At 39.2% G+C, this 27,331-nt stretch overlaps 1 protein-coding gene across 2 annotated transcripts in view; it reads left to right on the top strand.

Annotated features, from left to right (window-relative positions):
- The window catches only part of DST (dystonin), a 509,263-nt gene that overhangs the window by 471,932 nt on the left and 10,000 nt on the right, over window positions 1-27,331 (top strand). Inside the window, exons 79-87 of one of the 2 annotated variants that reach the window (XM_030198985.1) lie at window positions 1,343-1,490; window positions 7,578-7,741; window positions 10,220-10,382; window positions 12,033-12,184; window positions 12,641-12,715; window positions 16,404-16,421; window positions 21,701-21,818; window positions 24,242-24,310; window positions 25,707-25,906. In XM_030198985.1, coding sequence (XP_030054845.1) covers window positions 1,343-1,490; window positions 7,578-7,741; window positions 10,220-10,382; window positions 12,033-12,184; window positions 12,641-12,715; window positions 16,404-16,421; window positions 21,701-21,818; window positions 24,242-24,310; window positions 25,707-25,906 — 1,107 coding nt within the window. The remainder of the gene's footprint in view (window positions 1-1,342; window positions 1,491-7,577; window positions 7,742-10,219; window positions 10,383-12,032; window positions 12,185-12,640; window positions 12,716-16,403; window positions 16,422-21,700; window positions 21,819-24,241; window positions 24,311-25,706; window positions 25,907-27,331) is intronic. The other variant, XM_030198986.1, reaches the window with a different exon arrangement.

The following is a 27,331-nucleotide window of genomic DNA, read 5'->3' as shown; positions in this document are numbered from 1 at the left end:
TACATTTTCAAATCTTGATACTGCATAAATCAGACACACCACAGTGTGTTACATGGTCTGCAGCTGCCAGGTTCTTTTTCTGGTAGTCAGTTGAGGACTTGAGGCTTCATCTGCAGCAATGGGATTAGGAAGGTTCCATAGCTGCTTGATATTTGGGCTCATCCTGCTGCTGCCTTCAGCTTTGCAGTGTTGCTTATTCTGGAGAATGCTGACCAGTTAGGTCCTGTCCCTATGTTACGAAACGCCTAGCCACCCGCCTGGGGTTACCCTGTGGCCACTTAGAAGGTCTATCCCCAGCACAGCTCAGGTCCGCCTGCATCTGCCGCTTCTGCTCTACACTAGCACCCTCCTCCCATAGACTGGGTCCCAACTGCCTCTGGCAAGTCTCCCACTCTTAAACTATCCCCAGTGATTTCTAGCTCCCAGTGGTCCAACAGTTCCCAGAAAGCACTCACAGACCCAACACACAAACCACCAGTCCAGACAGAGAGGCAATAAACTAAATATTGTTTATTGTCTTAAAAATCGAATAGTGGAACAAAATAGTGCAAATAGCAAACAATAACAGGTAACTGAAATATGGATCAATTATAACATTAACTAAATATTTGCTTACTTCCTAGAAAGTACCTGGGGCGATCAGGACATATATCTGTTCATAGAGCCTTTCAAAGAGATCTGTCTCTCTTCTCCCAGGCTAAGACTGAAGCAGCAACCAGAAACAACTGCTGGGTAATTTTTCAAACTCCAGGCCAATCAGAGCCCAGTCAACAAGATTTAAAAGTATACTGCTGCTTGCTTCCTGCTTTTGTTAAAGGAAAAGAACATTCAGTTCCCTGTAACAGCTTTACAGCAAAGAAACACTACCTGCTGGCCAAATAGGAGAAATGCACTTCAGGACATAATTAAAACAGGAAAATATCTAATACATTTTACAGGCTTAAAACACACTGTTTCTTCACACCTTATGATGCAATATTTCAGGCTCTTTTTCTGCCTACCTGATAAGCAGAGGAGGTTGCATCCAGTGGGTAACTCCCAAAGGAGCAATCCAAAGGATTTAGCCCCTTTGGGGTTAACTGTGGGAGCATGCTGGAGAGTTAGGGAGGATGTTATATTTGTTGGGAGGTATGGATTTAATTTTGTTCCTTCCCTCTGTTACAGAGAAGGGAGAATAAGAATTGTATTTTTAACTTGAAAATTGTGTATTGATGTTCGTGTGTGTTTTTGTAATTTGTTATAGATGTAATCTGCTTTGAGGCTGTTTGAAAAAGGTATCATTTAAATACAAAATAGAATGGAAAGGTCTGATAGTAATCAAAACGGTCATTGTTTCTTATAGACATTTATGGAAGAAATGACAAGAAAGCAGCCCGATGTGGATAAAGTTACTAAAACGTACAAGCGGAAGGCAGCTGAGCCTGCTCCTGTGCAGTCTCATATCCCTGTTCTGGACAAAGGAAGAGTTCTGGACAAAGGAAGAGCTGGAAGTAAGTAGTGTAATAAATACATTTTGGGCAGACGCACACACACACACTCTGCACTGATCCTGAACTGAAATGATTAGACACATGGCACATCGAAAAAGCTGGTAAAATACCCAGGGCCCCTTTTACCAAGCAGCAGCAAAAGAGGCTGGTGCTGGCGTCAGCGTGTGTTTTACACGCACGCAAGGTCCCCTTTTACCGCAGCTGGTAAAAGGGAAGGTCTTGCTTTCCACATGCCACACAGCCATTTCGGGGGGAGCCCTTACCACCACCCATTGAGGTGGCAGTAAGGGCTCCTGCGCTAACCTGGAGATAACTGGGCAGCACAAGGCACTGCACAGGACAGAGCAAAGGACAATCAAGCTCAGTATCCTGTTTTCCAGTAGTGGCTAATCCAGGTCACAAGTACCTGGCAAGATCCAAGAACAATAATACAGATGTTATGCTGCTTATCCTAGAAATAAACAGTAGATTTTCCAAAGTCCATCTTAATAATGGCATCAACAGGGGAAAGGACATGTCTCTGGGTGCAATCATCTTCCTCCATGTCCGTATGAAAGTATGTGTAGAGCAGGATGAATGGGGCAATTATGTCAGACATCTGCCCCCAAGATTCTATATGTGACACCTAGATTCCATGCTGAGATATGTGCATAACTTAATTGGTGCAACAAGGTAATCAGCATTTTTAACAGCACTTAAGCCATAACGAGTACTAATTGGCAATAATTACAATTTATGTGTGGACATCGCTAAGTGTATTCTATAAAGAACTGCTCCTAAATCGAAAAGCATGCAGTTCAAAATAAACACCTAGCTTAAAAGGCCGTATTTATGGGCATTTCGTATGCTTTCACATAATTGCAGAATATGGATCAGTGCATCTAAATCTACATGTATGCATTTACACTAGGTTTTTATTGGCATAAATGGATGCACATAGATTTAGGTGCTGTGGTTTTGACTAAGCGTATTCTAGACACCGCGCCTAAATCTTACAGAATATGCTTAGTTCCGCGTGGAATTTTTAAGTTACCATATATAGAATCTGGCCTCTGATGTCTTTCTATGATGGTGCTGGAGTTGGTCCAGCCCCCACATGGTGTAGGCAGTGGATGCCCTACCTCTGCATTTCATCTCAGGGGTTGTGGAATGGAGTATATATGGAGGAGGAAGGACATCGGTTGGGAAGTGTGGGAGGAGGTGTTGTGAAAGGTACCATCATTTTTTATCACTGTCTATTAGTATTACACAGCTTCTAATTGGTTTCCACAATAAAACAAGGGGCATGTTATTTTTTTCTTGGAGGACTGGTTCCCCCAAAATACTGATGTAATGGTTTTTAGTGATTAGATTTTGCTGAGATACGACATAGAGGAGTGTTGTTTAAAGCACTGGTCTGACAACTAGGGAAGTCTAGTTCAAATCCCGCTGCTTCACCTTGTGATCCAGGGGAAGTCACTTAGCCCTCCATTGTGTCAGGTACAAACTTACTCCCCACCCCGCTTTTACAAAACCACGCTAGTGGCTGCTGGTGGTAGTTCCGACACAGCTCATTCACTTTGAGTGGGCTGTATCGGCATTGCTTAGCGGCTTTGTAAAAGGGGGGGTTAGATTGTGAGCCCTCTGGGGGATAGGGAAATACCTAGTGTACTTTAGTGGAACTTACCTTGAGGTACTACTGAAAAATGCATGAGCTAAATATAAATACATTAAAAAAAAATAGTACTCCCATTTTTCAGCAGCCAAATTTGGTGATTTTCCATTAATCCTTTGGAAATCCACATTAATTCCCTTTACATAGCTAGGTCCACTGTTCCATATATTGGAAAGTGTCCAGAGACCTCATAGAACAAGTAATTAGTTTGTAATTTATTGCACAAAAAGAAAACTGTCAATCCCATAATACCACCAGTAATTATGTTGTGAATGATTCTTTGTTTTTGTATTACATGTCTCTTTCCTTCTAATCCTCAGGTTAATTTTAAAATCCATTATGTGCATAAAACAGGCTCTATGTGCCAAACTGACTTGCTATAAAGTTGCCCACAGTACTTGAGGGTAAAAGTACTCTTGTAAAACAAAACAAACAATAGAAAATCTTATAAACAGGCTTTTAGAAACTATTTTTTCATTTATTTTGTGTCCCACTTATACTCAACTAAAAAATTGTGTGTTGGAGGATAAACACCTCAGCTGGTCTGCAGTATTGAATATTCAAATCAATAATGCTGCTCAGAACCTTATTGTAATCATCAGTCAAAAAATACCTCCAGTGCATGTGATTTAAAACAATATCAAAATCAAAAACATATCATAATAATTCAAAATAATAATTTCAATTTTAAATTCTTCTTTCTAAAGATCTCTCATACAAACAACAGTAAGTGTCCTCAGCTTTTAGCTCGTAATGTTGTTTAAGTCTCTTTAAACAGCTTCCATCTTCAACCAAACATTATCAAAATTGGCTGGCAGCAATATCTATAGCAAAATCAGTAATCCAAGCACTTATCTTTTGATGAATCCCTAAAGGGTCCTCTGTTTCACAGTTACTTCATCAGAGGACAGAAAGTGCTGCAGATGAATTCTGAATTCTTGTAATCCTGTTAATTCAAGCTACCTGCCAGTATGGGCTCTACTTAATACACTTATAAGCTGTCAAAAAAAAACAACTCATAAAATTAGCATCCAAGACATTCACAAACAAAAATATATATATAAAAAAAGAGAATCTATATGCACAAAAATAGTCATATATATATATATACACACACACACACAGTGCACTCCATTTAAGTGCACGTCAGATAAGCGCATGCTCTGTTTCACTGCATGCTGTACTTCGGTCCCGTTTTTTCGCCATCAATTTCTATGGGGATAAACTTCGGTTTAGCGCACCACTGATAAGTGCAAGATTTGCTTATATGCATGGTTTAAGATCACTCCTCTGCAGGAAAGACTCCGCATAAGTGTGTGCACGGAATATGGAAGCTGATTGGCGCATGACAACCAACAAGATTTCAGATTTACCGCCCTTTAACTGCCACAGGCAGAATAAGCGAAAGAATGTTGTTAGAGTGTACACTGGGGTCGTCGTCGTCACGCAATTGTAAGACTTTAACATTGGCTGAATGAATAGAAGTTCTTAAAAAATTAGAAAACAAACAAAGTCAAGCATCTGTTTCTAAAGAATATGGTATCAATCCCAGTCAAATTTCACGTATCTTGAAGCAGAAAGACCAGCTTCTGGAAGACTGGCAAAACAATACAAATCCACAACGGAAACTAAAACGAGTGGGAAAAGCTGAGGAGGTAGAAGATGCTCTTCTTCGGTGGTTTTCTCAAGTCAGGAGCAGACAGTTTCCTGTCTGTGGTCCACTGCTTATGGAGAAAGCTAATCAGCTAGCTGAAAGTCTTGGACTAACTGAATTCAAAGCCACTGTTAGATGGTTGGAAAGATGGAAGGAGAGGAACAACATAAAATTCAAGAAACAACAAGGTGAAAAACAAGACGCTGATGACTTTGGTGCTAAAAATTGGGTTGTTTCAGTTCTTCCTACCATCTTGAACGAGTTTGCACCTCGTGACATTTTCAGTGCTGACGAAAACGGTCTCTACTGGCGAGCAATTTCTGATGGAACACTTGCATTCAAACAAGCCGAAACTACAGGAGGTAAAACGTTGAAGGACCGACTGACGGTCCTCCGTTGTTGCAATATGGATGGGAGTGAGAAGTTGGAACCGCTCGTCATTGGAAAGAGAAAACAGCCCCATTGCTTCAAGAATGTTAAGCGATTTCCTGTGTCATACAAGGCTAATGCAAATTCATGGATGACTGGGGAAATTTGGAAGCAGTGGCTAAAGAAGTTAGACACTAGAATGCAGGCACAAAAGCGTCAGATTTTGTTGCTTCGTGATAATTGTGCTGCACACAGTGATGATGTCAGGCTGTCTAACGTCAAGGTGGTCTTCCTGCCACCAAACACTACTCTCTGATCCAACCTATGGATCAGGGCATAATAGCCAATTTCAAACAACATTATCGGGCTCTTGTGCTACGTCGTCTGACGAGCATTATGATGACCAGACTGGCAAGGATAAATGTGCTGTTGAACTGGCTCGTAATCTATCACTGTTGGATTCCCTACATATGCAGAAAGAAGCCTGGAATCATGTTACACAGGCAACCATTGTGAACTGCTACAAGCGGGCAAGCTTTGTTAGGGATGTGCAGAGGGACAAAACAGATGCAGCTGTTGCAAACGCGTCAGATGAACAGGCTGTTGACATCCCAGCCTGTGTTACTGAAGAGGAGTTTCATCACTACGTAGCTGTTGATTACGATCTACAAACAGCTGACGACAGCACTGATGTCCAGATATGTGCCTACACACAGGCAATGGCTGATGATGAAACAGATGATGAAATGAGCAGCGAGGCACATGCTGATGAAATTCAACAACCTCCTGTCACTTTTGCAAGAGTGCTGGAGAGTCTCAACACCGTGCGGGCCTATCTAGAGACCACTGGATGTCAGTGCTATGACAGTTTTTACCATCTGGCAGACGTAGTCTGTGGAACTCACAGACACAAGAGTGTACAGAGGACTATGACTGATTACTTCAAGTAAGCCTAACGTCATTTAACGGAGACTGTATAACGTCAGTTAACAGAGAATGTATACTGTATGTATAATAAACAGTACTGTACATATGTTTATCAGCTTCTTTGTGTCATAACGGTTAAGTGCATGTATTTCTTTGGTTCCCTTGCACTTAAGCGGATTGCATTGTGTGTGTGTGTATATATATATATATATACATGTATATATATATATATACAGAGAGAGAGAGAGAGAGAGTGAGTGTGTTATAATACATATACATCATGCTGACAATACAAAGCAGCTACACTGGAACACTTACCACACATTCAATCTGTTTCTTATTTATTTAACAAGCTCGTAAATTCAAAATGGCAGCCCCTTAAAAAGGAGACGCTATCACAGAATAGACCAGTCACTGAGGGGAATCCCAAATTAAAAAAAAAAAAAGGCTGACTATTCAATGCTGGCATTTAAACCCAAGGGCTCCACTGATTGGAGCTCATGTATCTCTATTTCCACCATGAAGATTGTGAGGTATGTGCTCTATTGCTAAACATAGAAATTGACTAAAACTGTGTTGCTGATATTTGCAGTGGCTGACTAAAGGTGCATCTGATCGCTCTCGCTGTACACAGGATCTATGTTCTCTAATACAGACGTGTAATTCTCTTCTCATTTTGCCAACATATAATTTCTTGCAAATACATTGATGCACATAGAACACATGATCGGTCTTACAATCAGTGTGAGAATATAGAGAACATTTCTTGACTGTCACTGGATTGGTGAACATCTGTATTTGTAATGTTTTACATATTTTTTGGATATTTTTCAAACATTTGTACGAAATAGAAGGTTTAAAATGTGTGTGTGTAATTTTGGTGAGGTAATTTTTAAAGGGAAAGCATCTGTATAGTTTTCCTCTGAAAATTGGTGTAATATATACGTATACTTGTTTCATAAGTTAAAAGGCCTATTATAAAATTACCCTCTCTGTAACTCCCCTGTATGTCCCCCAACACACAGAGGGGAGGTGAAACAAAATGTGAATGCAATATTTCAAAAGTGCAAGTGCATTTTATATTGCTGTTTGTTGTCGTTTTCTGCACATAAATATACTTCCAATTATACAGAAGTGTGGATATACTGGTATGTACCTTCCTGAACATAATTTATTATATTTCAAAATAAAATATGTTTACCACAAGTTATAAATTGGGGCACTTCTGCTGAAAATATTGTTTAAAAGAGCACAGAATTTGGTGTTGAAATGTCATCAATGTAGTTAAGACAGTTAAAAGACAAGAATCATAGGTACTGCCATGTTGTCTCCAACAGTGGTCAACCCTGGTTTTTTCAACCCAGTAGATGCTACTGGGGGCATCCATTCCCTGTTTCTCTTTTCTAGGAGTGGTAGCTTTGAAAAAAGCTTTTGGAGTTTAAAGGAACACTTTGTGAAATTTGTCTGTGTTTTATTCTAACAGGAAAACGTTCTGCAACACCAAGCCTTTATCCCTCAGGAGTACAGTCACAGATTGAAACCAAGAATCCCAGAGTGAACCTGTTGATCAGTAAATGGCAGCAAGTCTGGCTTCTGGCATTGGAAAGGAGAAGAAAGCTGAATGATGCTTTGGACAGATTAGAAGAGGTACTGGAAAGCACAGACTGTTTAACCAGGCATTGCTTGTACTTGGTGCTATGCATAAAGCCTCAGTGCAGTGCATAGGAAGCAATCACACTTGCGTTGATCATTTTGAGATGAGAGTAGGGTTATTATGGCTGATTTTTACAGCATCCTGAAGATCTTCTTCTTTTACAGTGTCTACTCGGTGTGTGCATTCTAGTGCACAGTTGGTTCATTAGCATGATGTAAAAAATTAACAGATCAATATTTAAACTCCATCAGTTATAAACTGTGGCACACCCTATAAATTGTTCACAGTATTTCAGTGCTGTTATATGGATAACAAGCAGCGTTGAATATCTGTGCAGAGCTGGAAACACCGTTGCAATACCGATAGCGGCAAACAGCCTCGAGATCCCTAACCAGAATAAGGACAACTATTTTTCTCTGGCCTGTCTTTATCTGGGTAGTTAACCAGGTAGCAGTCTGAATATCTCCACTTCCTGAATGTCCTTGCTGTGCCCATACAAAAGGACAGGGCCAAGGCAGCCTCTAAGGATTTTCAGTACCGCTAAAAAACGTCCACAGCTTGGTACTGGCTAAGTCATTTAAGTGGATAACAGATGCTCTTATGTGGATAAATGCCTTTGAATATTGGGCCCTTACTGAATATTAAATTGATTTAATGCGTTAGCCTATAAATTAATGCATGGAGTCAGTTAGTGCATGTTAAAAATATTCTAAAACACCTTAAAAGTTTTATTGTTAAAATGAATGCGTGGAACGAACCAAATAAAGTCCAAAATCGAGCAAAAAGCCCAGATTAGTTCTGTGTGCATCCCTAATGTCATCTGCTAGATTTTTTTTTTTTTTACAGATTATTCCCAAAGTTACCAAATGCAGGCAGATATGTTTCTCACCCCAATGGTTGGCATTTAACAAAGCTGTTGTGATTAGTCTCACAAGGTTTTTAATAGTTTATTTTGGACCATTTTAGAGCATTAAAGCACAAATCCTTTACATGGAAGTATTCCCAGTGGAGTTAAACATTTGAAACTATTAGTCATACAAAGCAGATAAAAATGAACTAACTAAATAAAACACTTTGAAAATGGTGACAGTCTAAGAGTGGTTCCAGAGTCTCCCACGAACTGTTTATGTCTTGATTATTTGGCAGCGTAATTAAATATCTTCTAGCTCTACTCATTTTAGGCAAAGTGCCCCTTATGTGTTATTTCTCAATTAATATGGTTACCCTGACTGTGAATGTATTTGAATAGAGCTTACCTATAGCCTTTCTCTTGTTTCATCCAAAGTAACTTCCTTCCGTATTGTATGGTGATGCTTCTTACTCTGTTGGCAGTATAAATGTAGGGATCCTATCTACTCTTCTTTCAGCATCATACTGAATAAGTAAACTATATTGGTAATTCTCAACCTAATCCTTGAAGCTCATCCTGCAGTACCAGTGCACGGCTGTTAGACATTCTCGCCCTTAGTGTGTCAGTAATTTTTTTCATGGCACCCCTAAGTCAAAAGAAATACCTAACAGTTCTGCTTATTAAGTAGTTAGGTCCAAAGAAACAAATTGAAATAAAAATAATATTTTATTCCTAAATAACCACAATGGAAGTAATAAGTCCAAATCCAACCTCCCCTCCCCCTTCCCTTTTTTACCCAGTCAGCTTTTCCGCCTGAGGTGTGGAGGGTGCCTCCAGCCATCTTTCTTCCCTGGACCCGATTACACCACCTCAGTGGCTTGCTCAAATTATTTCAAACTGTCCACACACTAGGTGGGGGGGGGGGGGGGGGGGAGAGGACAAAGATTCAAAGACATTGACTGCACATTATAGAAGAATGAAATTAACACAAAAAGGTATTCTGGGGAAAAAGGTTTGAATGGGGAATGCACATTTAATCCCCTGTGCATAGAAAGAGCTTTCTTGTACTCATCGTTTTGTTTGCTGTCGGCTTGTTCAGCTGCCAGGTGCCAGTAGCTCTTACTTTCTCTGCTGTGCTCCCTCGGTCTGTCTCCTGCTCCTGTGTGCCAAAAACTGGGTACTTTGTTAACATGTCTCCACCACCAGCCATGTGTCAAGGCCTTCTTCCTGCCTTGTTCCCTCCCGCCTTTGTGGAAACAAAGTGCTTCACACAAGAGGCGGGAAAACTAGGCAGGAGGAAGGACCTGACCCAAGCAGTAGACCAGAGTTAACGCATTAATATGCGATAACCCTGGTCCTGGCACACAGGAACAGAAGACCAATCAGCATTTTGCTGTGTGCGTGGAGGCGTGTGGGTGCACATGCGCTATTCTGCATCTCTGTCTGCGGCACCACTGTGAGTTTGCCTGTGCGCTACAGCACAAAATGCAGTCTTAGGTAAACCTTTACATCTGCATCTCCTCACATTCCCCTATAGTTTATGATGTAAATGGAATACTTTTATTTAACTTTTCAATATGATTTAACAGCAAAAAACAAAAATGTCTACTTTTTTTTGAAGCTGAGAGAATTTGCCAATTTTGATTTTGACGTCTGGAGGAAAAAGTACATGCGATGGATGAATCATAAGAAATCTCGAGTCATGGACTTCTTTCGTCGGATTGATAAAGATCAGGATGGGAAGATTACAAGACAAGAATTCATTGATGGAATTCTTTCTTCAAGTAAGGCCTAAATAGAATCTTACAGAGATGTAAAGCACATTTTATAATGTCAGAATGGACCTGCAGTGTGTACTGTGTTTCATGTGTTTTAGGGATAGCATGTGTAATGTACTAAAGAATTTGAAGAGTTGAGCTGTTCTCTGGATAAATGCAAGTTTTTAGTTTCAAGAATTCTAACTGACATAAGAATGTTTCTGTAATTAACAAATGTTGGATCTCTAGAACAGCGTACTTAACAAGTTTACATTTATTTTTGTGTTTTAATTTCGTCCAGATTTAAATCCTCAGATGATTACAATCAACAGTGTAGTTTTCACTCTTTTCCCAATTATCAAATTCTGGGTGTGTATTTGGATTGTCCTATTTCATTAGAATTTCACATAAATTCAGTTATTAAAAAAGGTTTTTATGATGAAAAAATTACGTTTTAAAAGGAAATTTGTTTTAATTAGCTCAGTTTGAGCGGCTGGTTCATTCATTGATGCTCTCATCACTTGATTACTGTAATGTGGTGTACTTGGGCTGTACTAAACATTCATTTAAAAGACTTCAAACGGTGCAGAATATGGCAGTTAGATTTATATATAGCCTTTCTAGATTTGACAGTGTTTCTCTTTTCTACAATAGACTCCATTGGGTTGTCCATAGAGGCTCGGGTAAACTTTAAATTTGTGTGTTTTCTTTATAGAACCTTGCATGGTCAAATTCCTGGGTATTTACTCAAGAGCCAGGAGACGTGATATTAATAGTTTTGGGGTTTTTTTAACCTTTCCATCAACTAGAGGGATAAAGAGATTTTCAGTGATAGATTGTTGTCTGTTCAAGCAACATGTCTATGGAAGGATATTGTAGTGCAACTTTCTTTTTCTCACTCATATCTCTCTTTTAGAAAAAATCTAGACTATCTTGTTTAGAAAATTCTCCTCTTAATCATGATCCCTTGTTAATTTGATATCCTAGGGGAATGTCCTAGCTCTTTTGTTATATAATCATCTTAGATCTTTAGTGGTATTAGTGGGATATAAAAACAGAGTGCAATGTAATGTACTCTGTAAGTATCTATAAAAGCTATCAGTTTCTAGTATGAACTCATTTTTGAAAATAAATGCACTTAGGTTTGGAACTCACCTATTCATTTATCCCATGTTGTGTAGGATTATTTAGTTGTAGTTAAAGATTGGATCAATATTCATTTGAACAAAGTTCAGTTGAAGCTATTGTTTTCTCATGAATTCTTTCATTATGTTGAATATGTAATTGAAATTCATTTTTTACGCTTCAATTAATCAGATTACAAGCTATGAGGGCAGTTTTGAAAGTCAAAGCAGTTTTTTGGAAATGCATATACTTTTTTCTGCATTGTAAGGAGGGTGTTCCCAAGGGGAGTGTGGAGAGGGAAGGAAATATTACATTTATTTTGCATTTCCATAAAAACACATGTTATTTTCCTTTAATTGTTTTTGTCTCAGTATTACAGGAGATAAAAATACTGCAACTGTTTGTTACTTTTAATAATAGTCAAAGCAAAAATATGTGCATTATTTTGATTTTAGAATTGGTGCAAAGCCCAGTAATTTGCTCCAATGGGAGCAGTATGATTATTGACATCCTATTTCATAAATTTTTGTGCTGCTATTTTTCTTTTTGTAGAGTTTCCAACCAGCCGATTGGAGATGAGTGCTGTAGCTGATATCTTTGATCGAGATGGCGATGGCTATATTGATTATTATGAATTTGTAGCAGCACTTCATCCTAAAGATGCCTATAAACCTGTTACAGATGCTGACAAAATTGAAGATGAGGTACCCTTTTTTTTTCTTTATGAAGTATATATTCTTATCTCTGTAAAGCACCAGGAGGTGTTCAACCTTTGAAACTGTTTGATTGGCTGATGTGCCCCATGTGTCTAGTATAGTATTGGAACCCATAAAGAAATTATAGTTGGACTATTCTATGATGAATTGAAGGCGGAGGTGGGACATATACACATGGCCCACGATTAAACTAAAATAATTTCCATTATAAAACTCCTACAAATATAAAGTTTTTAGATGCCTTATTAGTTAAGCTGTGCTCATAGCAATGTTTAAGGAATGCCACTGTGCGCTCATTTGGTTTGCTAAAATTGCTTGACTTGCAGATGCTTTTAAAAGCGCACACTAATTGAAGTTTTTTTTGTTAATATTCCATGCTTTATAATTTTATTAGCTCATTTAATATTATGACTGTAAGAATCATCTGTATCATACTTTGTGCAGGTCACGCGGCAAGTAGCTAAATGTAAGTGTGCAAAGCGATTCCAAGTTGAACAAATTGGGGACAACAAATATAGGGTAAGTTATCAAAAGTTGCCTTTGATAATCTGCTAGATGTCACAGTAGATGTGCAAAGGTTTACAGGAAATTTTAGGCAACTTGGAACTTGCGTGTTCACAGCAAAATTATTGTGATGGAAGGAAAATATTTGAAATTTAGCTGCATAATCACCACATGAATTTAGCTAATACTTTGTTAGTAGTAAGTGTTGGGTTACTTGCAAGAATAAACAGTTCATATTTACCCCCACCCCCTTTTACAAAAACTATGCTAGCTGCTGCCACACAGCAGTGCTGACACAGCCCATTCACTTTGACTGGGCTGTGCCAGCATTACCACACTGCTAGCACAGCTTTGTAAAAGGAGGAGTTAGTGTTGAATGTCCCTTGAATTATATTTTCATTGATTTTCTTAGAGCAAAAAAAAGTAATTTAAATTGATGTACGCTCTGAGTCATTATGGGCAATAAACTTAGTGGTGTCAGTATTTAGTTTAATTCCATATAAAGCAATTCTCAGTCATATCCAGAATATCCCCACAGCACACAGGCAGTGTCCTTCCTCAGTACTTTAGGATAGCTGTGGTCCAGTTCTTTCTTTCATTTAGCTTAAGGACCTGCTGTTGGCTTTCTTATAGAAAGTTCTAGTACTCCCAATAGAAATCATGGCTTGAATAGGCCCCAATAACCCTTATTTGGAAACCTTCAATTTTTTTTATAGGTTCCAGTCTTCAGTACACAAGCAAAGTTCAGAATACTACTTCTGCTAGGTCAAAAATGCTTTGCTTTTTGCTATCCACCCTCTAGCACCACAGAGAACAGTTGCCATTAGCCACCCTAACTTGGTAAAATGTTCTGGTGCCTGCAGGCTCAGATAAGTAGCAGTTCCTAGGAATACTCCCACCTTAGTGCAGGCCTTCTTCAGTTCTTCCATTCAGGGTATCTGTGGCTCCAGGTGTTTCCCCCTTCATCTTCCAAGCCCCAACATTCAGCAGCCTAAGCCACCTCTTCTTAGCAGCTGACAGTTACATGTTTCCACCTACCCTGCTTACAGGCCTCCACATCTCAGAGCCCTATTGGCTGACTGGAAAACCCTGTCCAGCTGTCTACATTAGGATTTAGTTGTACTATTTGAATAAAGAAATTAGGGGTCCTTTTACTAATCCACGGTAAAAGTGGCTTCGGTAGTATGAGCGCGTCTTTTGGGAATGCGCTGGGCCATTTTTTATTGCATCTAGGAAAAAGGGCCTCTTTTTTAATGGCTGGAAAATGGCCATGCACTAAAATTGAAACCAGAGCGTGTCCATTTTAGGCCTGAGACCTTACCACCACTCATTGACCTAATGGTAAGGTCTCATGTGCTACCTGCGCGGTAAGCATGTAGCAAGCTCCAACTGCTGTTTAATGTCGGGTAAGTGGCCCGCGGTAGAAAATAGAAAATTATTTTCTACCGCGGGATTTGGCACTCGTCAAATTCAGAATTACTGCCCAGCTCACACGCTAGCCGTGTGGAAGAGCCGATTTGGCACACGCTGTACACGTGTAGGCCCTCCTATGCATTTTAAAAGGGCACCTTAATGATTCAAGTTCAACCTTCTATAAACTCTCCACATTAATGTAGCTTTGTAATGGTAATCCAGAGAAGTGTAGAAATGCTGCCATATGTTCTGTGCTCTACATTATTAGGTTGATATTCAAAAGGGTTTCTATAATTGGTGGTCGTATCAACCACATAAATGTTTTATTTTTTTTTAAATCCACAGCAGTTCTATGTATAGCTTTGGCTGTTTTATTCAATATTATCTCCCTCGTATAAAAGTCGCCAAAAATTGCACACACAAATTTAGGCGTGCTCCTGATTTGCGATTTAATTGGGCCTTACGTATGTAAATTTAGGTGTGGGATTCACGCCTAAAATTTACACGTGGCCCGAAAAAGAGGGGCAGAAATGGGAGGGTCATGGTCATTTTGGGGTAGATCAGGGGTGTGGTTTTGAGTTACATACATAATTATAGAATAGCGGTGCTCTGCGTGTAAATTTAGGCACTGGCATTTGCACCACGTTTTTGTTTGTGCAAATGATGGCACTAAATTTACACACAACCTCTCCCCTTAAGTGTTATTCTATAAACTGCACCAGAATTTAGACGTGGCTTATAGAATACCATTTAAGCAGGGTTTTTTTCATAGCTGATTTTTTAGGCACCATATATAGAATCTAGCCCTGTATGTCCAGAAAAGGGGAGTGATTTGCGGCAGACTGAAGGCAGAGCAAAATTTAAGACATTCAGAGGGAAATTTTATAATAGGGTGCCTGGTTTAATTGGGCAAGCGGAAACCTTCTTAGGGAAATCATGTCTACCCTACAGGCATGGACATATACCTGCTCTCTAGCAAGTATAAATGTCTGTGTCTGGATTGTGCAAATAGGCACATAGGACCAAATTAAGTAAATGGTGCTCATATTTAGGTGCTGGGAAAAATTTGCACTAAGTGCTATTCTATAAAGATGGTCTGGGCTCAGCACTCTTTATAGAATAGTGATTAGAGCAAATTGCTGCACCCAACTTTGGGCGTGAGGAGTTACACCAATTGAAACCTAGCATAAATCGTGGCACCTGGGTTGGACACGCAACCCCTGTATTCTATAACACTGACCCCAAATATTTGGAACGCCCTTGACCCACCCATGGCCATACCCCCTTTTGGGTTGCATGCAAGACACTTTGATCATGCAGCACTATAGAATAGCATGTAGGCAGATGTGTACATAAATCTAAATTAGTGCCAGTTAACTCAAATTAACTCAGTAATTGGTTGTTAACACCCAATTAACTAATTAGTTTACATGCACATCTGGGCTCCGTGCCCAAATTTGGGTGCCCAATGGTGGGTGACCTATATTGAATCTTGGTGAAAACTACACACATGCTTGTGAACACCAGCCAATATCTGCCCCTGTACTTGGCTACTGATAAAATATGCGCTTGGCATGAATTTTGTGCAGATCAATATTTTATAAAAGGAAATGATTTATAAAATTACCCTCTCAGCAGTGACACTGGACCACAAAACACATCATTCATCCAAATGCAGAGGGGTAAATAGCAAGTATAACGTTTAAGGGCTTTATTCTATAAAAGTTGTGTTCCTAAATTTACACTCCTAAAATTTAAGCTTCTAAATTAAGAGCAATACTCTATGCTCCAAAATAGATTATGCTCATAATTTAGGAGCATAAATTATGTTCCTAAATTAGGAGCATAATATTTATGCAATAAGGGTCATAACCTTTATAGAATATGTCCCTTAGGGCTAGGTTTACTAAGCGGCGCTATGGGTGTGTTAGCATTTTTAATGCGGGTAAATGGTGTATGTGCATTAAACGCTAGCTTGCCCATAGAAATGTATAGGCGCTTTAGCGTTTAACATGTCTTAAATTTACAGGCGCGTTAAAAACGCTAATGCACCTTAGTAAACATACCCCTTAATGTCTAGCTAGCCGTTTGAAGTTATACATACATGTATTTTCAAAGTGGTACTTAACTGATTTTCCTCGCTGAGCATGCATATAACCTTAGGTGGCCAGTTGGACTTTTAAAACTTAAATAACTGAATATTAACCTCCCTAGATTTTAAGAATGAAATTTGTATAAAGAAAGTTTCCTTTAACTAATTATGTTTCTCCCATTTTTCATTCCTTATTAGTTCTTCCTGGGAAATCAGGTATACACCAATGGAGTGTGTTGCAAAATTTCTAACAGAATTGTTGTACATAATCAATCATTCAAGCTTTGCAGTGTCCAGTCTTTACCACCTTCCTGTCCTTCGCTAATTCATTGTTGTTCATCTGTGGTGCTTTCTGTAAATGCTTTGGGGGAATTTTCCTTTTTTCTTTTGCTTCTTTCTGGGATGCCTTTTGTTTCATTAAGGAAATTGCTTTTAGGAAAAGCAGACAATGTCATGAGACTTGAGCATAATGCAAGCTTTTGTTGTGCAGCCATAAATTGCTTTACTTCTGCTGCTATGTGACATGCATGCAAAGGCAGTGGCGCAAGCCTCCAGGTTTCACATGCTGGTAGAAAATTCATTCACTGCCGCTTAGTTCAGACTCTGCAAACCAGCAACATTCTGCTATTTCAAAAATCCAATTCTAAAAAGCTAGAAAACAAAACCCTATGATTCAGACCAGATCGATGGAAGTGTTGTCACCACAATTCTAATGTGTCTAGGTGGTTTCATGGATACAGTATCAGTGATGTGAAACGGAATCATTTATGATATCTTTTGTTGCCTGACATTTTTAGGTAGCTAAAACAGCTCAATATTAATTTAAACCAATTAAGGTGCGTTAAGCTGTCAGTTATCATTTATATTTACCAAAAGAATACTGTTAATAAAATTAATGATTGAATAATGTAGCCACTTCAGCCAGTCAAACTTATTTTGGAATATGTATGGGGAAAACCAGATGTTGTATGTACCAGAATACTTAAAAAAGAGATATATTATGATACTTGGAGGGAAGTTATCAAGATGTGGTAAAAGGTGGGCTTTTACCACACTTGGATTTACCTTGGGAGTCATCAGTCTTCTGAGTACCACTGATTATTGTTTTTCATGGCAAATGAATAAAACTGCTTGCGAACCACATCACAAACAGCAATATTCCATGGACCCGGGAGCATCAGGCCACCCAGCAGCGTCCTGATGCTCCTGGGCCACATTTTAAGGGGGCCATTACCTTTTAGTCAAAGTAGTGGGCAGTTCACACACCCCCTCCCCCACAAAGGAAAAGCCCCTCTTGGACCCTCCCTCAATCAATCCCCCCATAGTGCCAGCCCAACCACACCCCTCCCCTACCTGAAAGCCCTTGTAGTGATGCCCCCCACACCCAGAACTTCCCCTCCCCCAGCCCTACCTTAGTTGAAATCCCTGGACTTTAGTGGCCTGACTAGGAGTGATTCTCAGTTACTCCTGCCCTGCCAGCACCTTCACTGAAAATGGTGCCAGCGATCTCAGCGGTAGCCTCACAGTTCTACCGCTAGGGTTCATATCCACGTATAAGGACCCCTTCTATGGAAACATGAACTACAGTGAAAGTACCACAAAACTGCCACTAGAGATTGTCGGCACCATTTTAGGTGAAGGTGCCTGCCAGGTAGGAGCAGCTGGGGTTTGCTGCTGCTCAGACCACTAGACTCCAGGGATTTCCACTAAGGTAGGCCTTGGGGGGTAGGGGTACGACCTTTAGGAGGGTGGGGGACCTAGGGGGGCTCCTAATTTGAGGGAGGGGGAATGTTCCGAGTGTGGGGAGCCCCAAAGGGAGGCCTTTGGGTTGGGCCAGCATTATGATGAGGGGGCTTAGTTGGGGGGGGGGGGGGGGAAGAGGGGTTTTTGCTTTGGAAAAGGCACTCTGCCCACTAGATTGAAATGCGGCCCAGGAGCATCAGGCTAAAAATATGCTGCGGCTTGCAGCATTCACCCAGTGTTCACCTCAAGTTTTTACATAGTAATGAGCTGTTTTACATCTCATTACTACGTACACTGTATTGACTTAAATAATGCCGCATTAGGGCAAGGCAACATGTGTTAGTGCCCTTTGAGTTGCGTTAAAGGGCAAATAACGCAGGTTGGTGACTTCCACTCTTACTTTGAAAACTTCAAGTGTTAATGATTTTTCTCTAAAGGAAAGCCTGAAAGTTTTGCCTTAAAACTATGATTCCTTTAGTCCTCCTGAGCCAACTTGCTGATGCTTTTTTCACAAGAGTGATAAACTTGACATAATTTGCTTTAAAATCCTCAATCATTTTTCCCGAGCATGTGCCACCATTGCAACTGAAACAATGGTTTTAAAGCCAAAATTATGATTCTGGTTCTGGTTATAATGGGGCTGATATTCAGACCTCGGGAGTCATCCAGGATAACTCCTGCGGACGGTGGTGAGGCTGGACATTCAATGCCGAGCTGTTTCCGGTGACCGGCATTGAATATCCGTTTTTTTTGTACGGTTTAAATTTAACTAGCCAAGCCAATGTTCAGCGCTAGTTGGTTAAGTGTAAACCAGCCAAAGATAGGCCTGCTATTTTGGTGGCCCAATTTGGCCGCCAAACTTAGCCGGTTATGCACTGAATATTAGCGTATAGTTGGTTATATCACCAGATATAACCAGTTAGCCACTAAGGTCCTTGTTCTATAAAGGTTATGCTCCTAAATTTATGTTCCTAAAATTTATGCTCCTAAAACTTATGCTCCTAATTTAGGAGGATAAATTTAGGAGTGTAAATTATGCTCTTAAATTAGGAGCATAAATTTTAGGAGCATAGCCTTTATAGAATAAGGGCCTAAGATATATATTCTATATATGGCGCCTAAAAAATCGGCGTTGAAATCAGGCCAAGTGTATTCTATAATCGGTGCTTAGATTTACGCGCTAATTATAGAATACGCTTAGTTGATATTTCAGCACCTAAATGTACGTGTATCCATTTACACCAGCAAAAACTTGGCATAAATACTATCACGTAATCACACTGGGCCATATTCTATAACTAGGCACGTAAATGTTGGAACACATTTCCCCGCCTATAACCATGCCCCCTTTTGCGTTAGAAGTTCGGTGCACTACATTACAGAATACGCTTAGTGAGTTGTGCGTCTAAATTCTAATCAGTGCCAATTCATGTTCATTGTCGTTTAAGTGCTGTTATTAGCGTTTATTTTCTAGTTAAGCTTGTTAAATTACATTCATTGTTATAGAATCCATGCCAATATCAGCACCGATCTCTAGGCACGCTATGTAGAATCCAGGGGTAAGGGCCATATTCTATATATGGCACCTGAAAAATCTGCACAGAAGAAATTTCCACCTAAGTGTATTCTATAAGCGGTGCCTAAATTTAGGCGTGGTATATAGAATACACTTAGTTGATATCCCAGCATCTAGAACAGTTCGCATTCATTTACACCACAGAAAACATGGCTTTAATATGAGCGCATAGATTTAGGTGCAGAGGTGCATATTCTATAACAGTGTGCGTAAATTTTGGAATACCCATGAAACGCCCATATCCTTGCCCATGACCATGCCCGTTTTTGACTGCACGCATTAGAATTTAGGCGCTCTGCATTACAGAATACACTTAGGGCCCTGTTTACGAAGCTGTAGGCGTGCTAGCGTTTTTAGCACGTGCTAATGCTGGAGATATCCATATATTCCTAAAAGAGCCCTTAGGGCTTGTTTACTAATCCACATTATAGGCGCATTAGTGTCTTTAATGTGCGTTAACCATGTACACGCGTTAATCGTTTATGTGCCTACAATATCCCTATAGGCTCCTACATGGTTAGCGTGTGCGCTAATTGTAGGCATGTTAAAAACTCTAACGCGCCTTAGTAAACAGGGCCCTGAGTTGTGCGCGTAAATTCTAATTATTGCCAATTAGTACTCATTATTGCTTGTTAAGTGCTGTTATCAATGCTGATTAGCTTATTAAGCCAATTAAATTATGTGCATTGTTATAGAATACGCTTGGATTTCGGCGCAGAGCACTAGACGCGATATATAGAATCTGGGGGTAAGCGTTGACCAGGAATATTCAGTGAGAGATAACTGGCTATCTCCCACTGAATATTTGTGGATAGCCATTAAGCACTATTTAACCGGCCAGAAGCCATTCCTGGCCATTTAAATAGCACTGAGTATCAGGGGAGACTGTGCATTACGGAGATAAATTTATAAAGAAGTTTCCATGTGTAAAGCATGTTTTACACTGAAAACACTATTTTAAAATTATGTAGGGATAGACTTGTAAAAAGTGGGCACACAAAAAGATAGCACTTACTTTAATACAATATGTGCATAGGTTTTCTGGGAAGCAATGTATGAGTGAAGCTGGGGCAGAGTTGTGATATACATGAGTACTTTATAAAATACATGTGTACAAGCACATTTACACTCGCCTCTGAGTAGATGTAAATTTATATGAGAGCATTTGTGTACTATTAAGGATAGTTCAGGAAGCCTAGGGGTCCTTTTACTAAGGTGCGCTGAAACATGGGCAGTGCTAGTGTAGGCATGTGTTTTGGGTGTGCGCAGATCAATTTTTCAGCGCACCTGTAAAAAAGGCCTTTTTAAAATTTTTTCCGAAAATAGACATGCGGCAACATCAAAATTGGTGCGCGTCCATTTTGGGTCTGAGACCTTACCTTCAGCCATTGACTTAGCAGTAAGGTCTCACGCATCAACTGTGTGGTAATCGTCTACACTCATAGAATGACAATTACCGCACGGTTTCTGCTGCACGCCAGAAAATAAAATTACAGCAAGGCCCACGCAGTAGCCGGGCGGTAACTCCAAATTGACATGCATTGGGCGCTCGTAGGCACCTACGCAGCTTAGTAAAAGGGCCCCCTATTTTTTAAAGGCACATAGATACATATATTGCCTTTATAAAAGAAGTGCATTTTGAAATTTTTAGACATCCTGTTATGAAATTACCCACATAGCATGCATTATAATTAGCTAGCCTACAGTCTATGGCATAACGTAAATGATAGAATTTCAATTTTGATGGTCTTTGCCTTAGGGCTGTCCGAATTAATCATTGTGCTTCTGATCAAAATAATCTACAGTTTTTATTTTTTCAAGTGGATTAAACAACAGCAGCTCATGTCAAACCATTAGAACCAAATTGTATCTGACACAAGGTAGCTAGACCATACATTGGAAAAGGTCATATTGGCCAGTGGAATTGTTCAGTTGAACTTTTTCCAGTGGAACAAAAAAATTCTGTCCTTGAAGGCTTGCGTCAGGTCCTAAATGTGAAATCAGACTAGAATCTTCCCATTTGTTTGAGCATCTTAATATATATATTTTTTTCATTTTAATTTCTAACGCTCTTGCTGCTGTTTTACTATAACTCATTCTTGAAACTGAATGCATTGTGTGCTTTTCACCAGAAGGACAACTAAAAGTATTGAAATTTCATTTTCTCTTTGTAAAGTTTGGTGACTCCCAACAACTGCGCCTTGTCCGCATCTTACGAAGCACAGTTATGGTTCGTGTTGGAGGTGGATGGATGGCCCTTGATGAATTTTTAGTAAAAAATGACCCTTGTAGAGGTAAATAAGAACATTTCTGTTCATGGATATTCAATTGCTGCCTATATAGCAAAGCTTATATTCTCTCCAACTCCTGGCTGGTTAAATATCTCTACTGAATATTAGCATTTAGGTCCTTATTCTATAAAGGTCATTCTCCTAAAGTTATGCTCCTAAAATTTATGCTCCTAATTTAGGTGCTCCAAAATAGATTATACTCCTAATTTAGGAGCATAACCTTTATACAATAATGACCTTAAGGCCAGATTCTATATATGGCGCCTAAAAAATCCGCACGAAACTAAGCATATTCTATAAGATTTAGGCGTGGTGTATAGAATATGCTTAGTTGATATCGTAGTGCCTAAATCTACACGCGACCATTTATGCCAATAAAAAACCTTGCGCACTGACCTGTATTTTGTAATTACATGTGGAGATTTTGGAACGCCCACGAAACACCCATAAATACACCCCTTTTAAGCTATGCGTGTTTATTTTGAACTGCGCACTTTGCAATTTAGGCACAGTTCTTTATAGAATGCACTTAGCGATTTCTGTGCATAAATTGTAATTATTGCCAATTAGTGCTCATTATTGCTTGTTAAGTGCTGTTAAAAACGCTGATTACCTTGCTATGCCAATTGAGTTATGCACATATCTCCATGCGGAATCTAGCCACTATATATAGAATCCGGGGATTAGTGGCTAACTGCCTGTATCATGGGTTGTAACCAGCTAGCCGCAAATATTCAGCGTTTCGCCGACTAAGTTTAGTGATGAAATCGGACCACCTAAATATCAATCCTATCTTTGGCCACTATAAACGTGATTGGTCAGCACTGAATAGTAACGTGACCGGTTAAGTATAAGCCAGCCAAAAAAAAACCCCAGATATTCAATGCGGGTCACCAGAAATGGCCCAGCATTGAATATTTGGGCTCAGCACCGATTGTGGCACTTAGCCAGCCTACTTCTCACAGGAAGCAGTCAAACAGTATTTTTAAAATTTTTAAGTAGAGAGGTGTGGTAGCCGTGTTAGTCCACTCTTAAAGGTTATCAATAGAAATAAAACATGGAAAAGAAAATAAGATGATACCTTTTTTATTGGACATAACAATACATTTCTTGATTAGCTTTCGAAGGTTGCCCTTCTTCGTCAGATTGGAAATAAGCAAATGTGGTAGCAGATAGTATATATAAGAGAAACATCAAAGCATTACTTTGACAGTCTGGCAGAGTGAGAGGGTGGGGGTATGCATTGAGACATCAAAGCATTTCATTGATATTCTAACAAAATGGGTGTTGGTAGGTGAGAGGAGGGTAATAAACAGAGAAATATAGCTTTATGTTTTATAATGAGTTAGAAAACCCAGATCCTTATTAAGTCCTGTTTGTTGGGTGTCAAAATATTCAATCATTCTTATTTCAAAGGTCTTATATTGTTTTAAAATTACCTTTCAGTATTCTTACTGTGAAATCACTGGTGCAGTGTTCTGGTCTTGTGAAGTGTTGGCCCACAGGGGTGGGGGCTTGACTGGCACTGGCTATTTTCATGTGATGTCTGTGCAGATTGAATCTTGTCTTAAGCATCTGGCCTGTTTCTCCAGTATAGCATCCTTCGTTACATTTTTTACACTGAATGATATATACCACATTGGAAGATGAGCATGTAAAATAGTCCTTTATGTTGAATATTTTTCCTTTGTGAATGACTGTGGGGTCTTGTGAAACGTTTTGGCATAGTTTGCAGCTGGCTGTGTTACACGGAAACGTGCCCTTTTCGCTTATTTCCGATCTGACGAAGAAGGGCAACCTTCGAAAGCTAATCAAGAAATGTATTAAGTTATGTCCAATAAAAAAGGTATCATCTTATTTTCTTTTCCATGTTTTATTTTGTTTGATTTCTATTGATAAAATTTTTAAAAGAGAAACGTATATTGGATATAGATTTCCTTTTTTCTAAAAAGGCATCCATGACATGGACAGGACATTGAAAATAATGAGTCCTTTCATGGTATTATTCAAAGGGTTCTACTTGGTTGTGACAGATAAAGTAATCTGTGACATTAGGATTGAGGCAAACATTAATTAGAAAGATTGTACTTGTAGCATCATTGGGGGTATGTTTACTAAAGGTGCGTTAGCTTTTTTAACGCGCCTGTAAATTTAAGGCACGTTAAACGCTAACGTACCTATACATTTCTATGGGTGCGTTAGCGTTTAATTCACGTATACCATTTACGTGCATTAAAAACGCTAACGCCCATAGCGCCGCTTAGTAAACATAGGCGTTAGTACTAGTCTCTGAGCTGTTACTATAAATCTATTTGTGCATGGCTGTGAACCTTTGCGTATGTAAGTGCTGTACTTGTGTTCCTTTCCTGCTAAAAATTCCTTCTTATTTTCCCTAATTTGACTGGTATTCTGTCATTTTTTTCTAGTTCATCATCATGGGAGTAAAATGTTACGTTCCGAATCAAATTCTTCAATTACCACTCAGCCTCTTATAGGTTGGCAAATGTCTCTCTTTACCTTTCCTGCTCTTTCTGCCACTTTCACCTTCTCTCTTTCTCTTGCTCTCACTTGCACTTGTGTGTGTGGTTTTCAGTGAGTGTGCTTTTCTTTGTGCATGCATTAGCCAGATTTCAATTCAGTGTTTCAATTACATTCTACAGGTGCACGCATCAGGAGTATTTCAGAAGCAAAAGGAAATTCTGTTGTGCTCCACATATAATTCTTTGTATGCCATTATATTTATGCATGATATTGTATTAGTTCTATAGCAGTCGTTCATTGCTTTTCTTAGTGTCTAGCATGGAATGTGGCCTCATATATTCTGAAGATTTTAGAGATTTAGCTTTAACATAGTTACTCGAAGTGGTTGCGTTTCTCTGAGCTGTTAAAATGTATAATATTGTACTTCTTAGATGCAACATGGGCCTTATGTCTTATTTTTTTAAAGCAGGAACAGAGATAATGCAAAATAAATAATCGATCAGTGGTTTTATCTCAGAAGTAGTACCTTCTTAATGGGCATAGAAACCACTTTGGGCAAAGCTTAAATGAGAAGCCTCAGAAAAATATTCTTTTTTCCCTTGAATTACCCAGTTGTAATTGAGTGATAATACAAACATTGTCCCTTCTCTCCTATCCCCTTTAAAGCTATTTTATAGTCCAAGTAAAAGGCATATACTTCCAGACCAGCCTCCTTAGAGGCAGTTAATGAGTTTCTGATTTGCAAAACTCTGAACAGCCTTGGATCTTGTTTTAATAAAAGGCATTATATACAACCAAATCACTTTTATTATGACATTTTAATTACAATTAAATGAAATACCCAAACAAATAAAATTATAATTAGAAGATTGTTATATGGGATTATATCACATTGTTATTTCTTTAATGGGAGGTTTAATCCTGTTTTTGGCCAGGATCCAAATAGCTTCATGTCATTGATGGGAACGTGTGGCAGGGTATTATTCCTTTATATTGTGCATATTCTCAGTTTCAGCCAAAAGACAAACTATTATTCATTACTCTGGTCTTATGTTTGATCTTAGCCAAAAAGAGACAATAAGCAAAAACATATGGTGAAGCTGATTATAGTTTATATATCACCAGTTATCTGGTTAACAAAGATTTGGTATGTTGACCATTCTATTTTCATGTCAAATCATTCTTTCTCGGTAGTTAATTTGTGCTGTGGAAAAAAAGTTAAAGGAAGCATGCCATTAATTCTTTTTGTCTAAGCTTAACATTCGGTGCAGGAATACATATCTTGTGGGTTTGAATGTTGGAAATGGCTTAACATAAAAGATATTTTTTATAATATAGAATTAAAATAATTTTTTTGCATATTTGCATTTTCATCCTGATATATGAAGTACCTCTTTTTGTGCACCACAGCTAAAGGAAGAACGAATGTGGAGCTGAGGGAGAAATTCATGTTACCAGATGGTGTCAACCAGACTATGGCTGCTTTCCGACCTAGGGGTCGTAGATCAAGGCCTTCTTCAAGAGGAGCTTCACCAAACAGATCAAATTCAGTCTCTGGTCCCAATGTCCAACCAGGTTCATCACAGGCGCACCTTACTAGCACACCAAAGGTATAAATTAATTCATTTATCCATGTTATCAGTGACAGGCTTTATTTTTCCAATATAGTTTGATGTTTTTGGAAAGTAATTTGGATATTATAGGTGTAAAGCATACATTTCATTTTTGTTTTATTATATTTTCAAATATCTCAAACTAAGGGATCTGTTCAGTACATGGTACTAAATAATGCATGAACTTGTACAACAGAGAAAAAGCTAGGCTTTCCTAAAACAGAACTTGAAGCGTATTCAGTAATAATGAGTGATCTTTTCATTTGCATAACTTTGAGGGGAGCTATTCATTAATAGGCAATTTTGAAACTGCAAGCAGTTGAGACAAAGACTGCATGTATGTGGGTTTGTACCAGTTTGCAAAGTTAAAGCATGCACATACATTTGCTTTGAAATTTGCTGCTTGAGCAAAGTATGCAGTTAATTTTGGCTGCTTTTCTCAGTAGCTAGTTCTGTTAGAAAACCACATGCAAAGATTTTTAAAATGCAATTTATGCACATGCTTTTCCTCCCCTGCCTTAGGGGAACACTTCCTCTTTAATGCTGAGCTAAGCAGTTTAATGCAGACTTTGATGCGCCCAGTAACCCCCAGATTCTATATATGGCTACTAAAGTTGCGCATGCAAATCAGCACACATAGCCAATTGGCACATACAATTTAATTGATTAATGAGCCACAGCACCAGTAATTGCCTGCTAACAACCAATTATTGGCATTAATTCGCCTTGAGAGTTATGCACACATCATATTCCATAACGATATGTACGTAACTCATAGAGTGTAATTTCAAGGAGGTGTGTTTTGGGAGAGTTCCTATTAGTTCAGTTCATTTTTATAGAATGCGTCCGCCACGTCTAATTTAGGTGCCAGCATTTACACTTGATTTCAGCTGACGCAAATGCAGGCACTTAAGCACTATTCTATAAAGTATGGATACCCTTTATAGAATAGTGCTCGATGCTGGAAGAAACTTAAGCCACAGTGGTTGCCAGAGGATAAGCTGAAAGCCTCTGGTCATCCATCTTTAGAGGGCTTTCAATCTCGTTTTCAAGACAGCAGTGGTACTGGCCTGGTTGCCGGCAATATGATCAGAAATCCAACTTTCAGGCATGCCATTCTTGGTTTCCTGCAGACAGGAAGTCCTCCTTTCTGTCAGCTTAGAGCATCCAATGCCTCCAGAGCTTTGCAATGATGCGAGGCTGGTCCACTCTTCTCTTTCTCAAGTGGGAGGATGTCTTCAGGAGTTTCAGGGTATGTGAACCAAAATCATGTCAGACCAGTGGGTTCTGGATATTCTTACAGAAGGTTACAAGTTGGAGTTCTCCTGCCCGGTCGCTTCTCTCTTCTTGCAGTCTCCTTGTTGAAAGGGAACCAAGGTGGTCAAGGTTCAGGCCGCTGTAGATTCCTTGCTGGTGCTCCAT

This window comes from Microcaecilia unicolor, chromosome 3 (genome assembly GCF_901765095.1).
Source record: "Microcaecilia unicolor chromosome 3, aMicUni1.1, whole genome shotgun sequence".
NCBI classification, from domain to species: domain Eukaryota; kingdom Metazoa; phylum Chordata; class Amphibia; order Gymnophiona; family Siphonopidae; genus Microcaecilia; species Microcaecilia unicolor.
The sequence above is the reverse complement of the archived record's forward strand: the minus strand, read 5'-3'. Positions and strand labels throughout refer to the sequence as shown.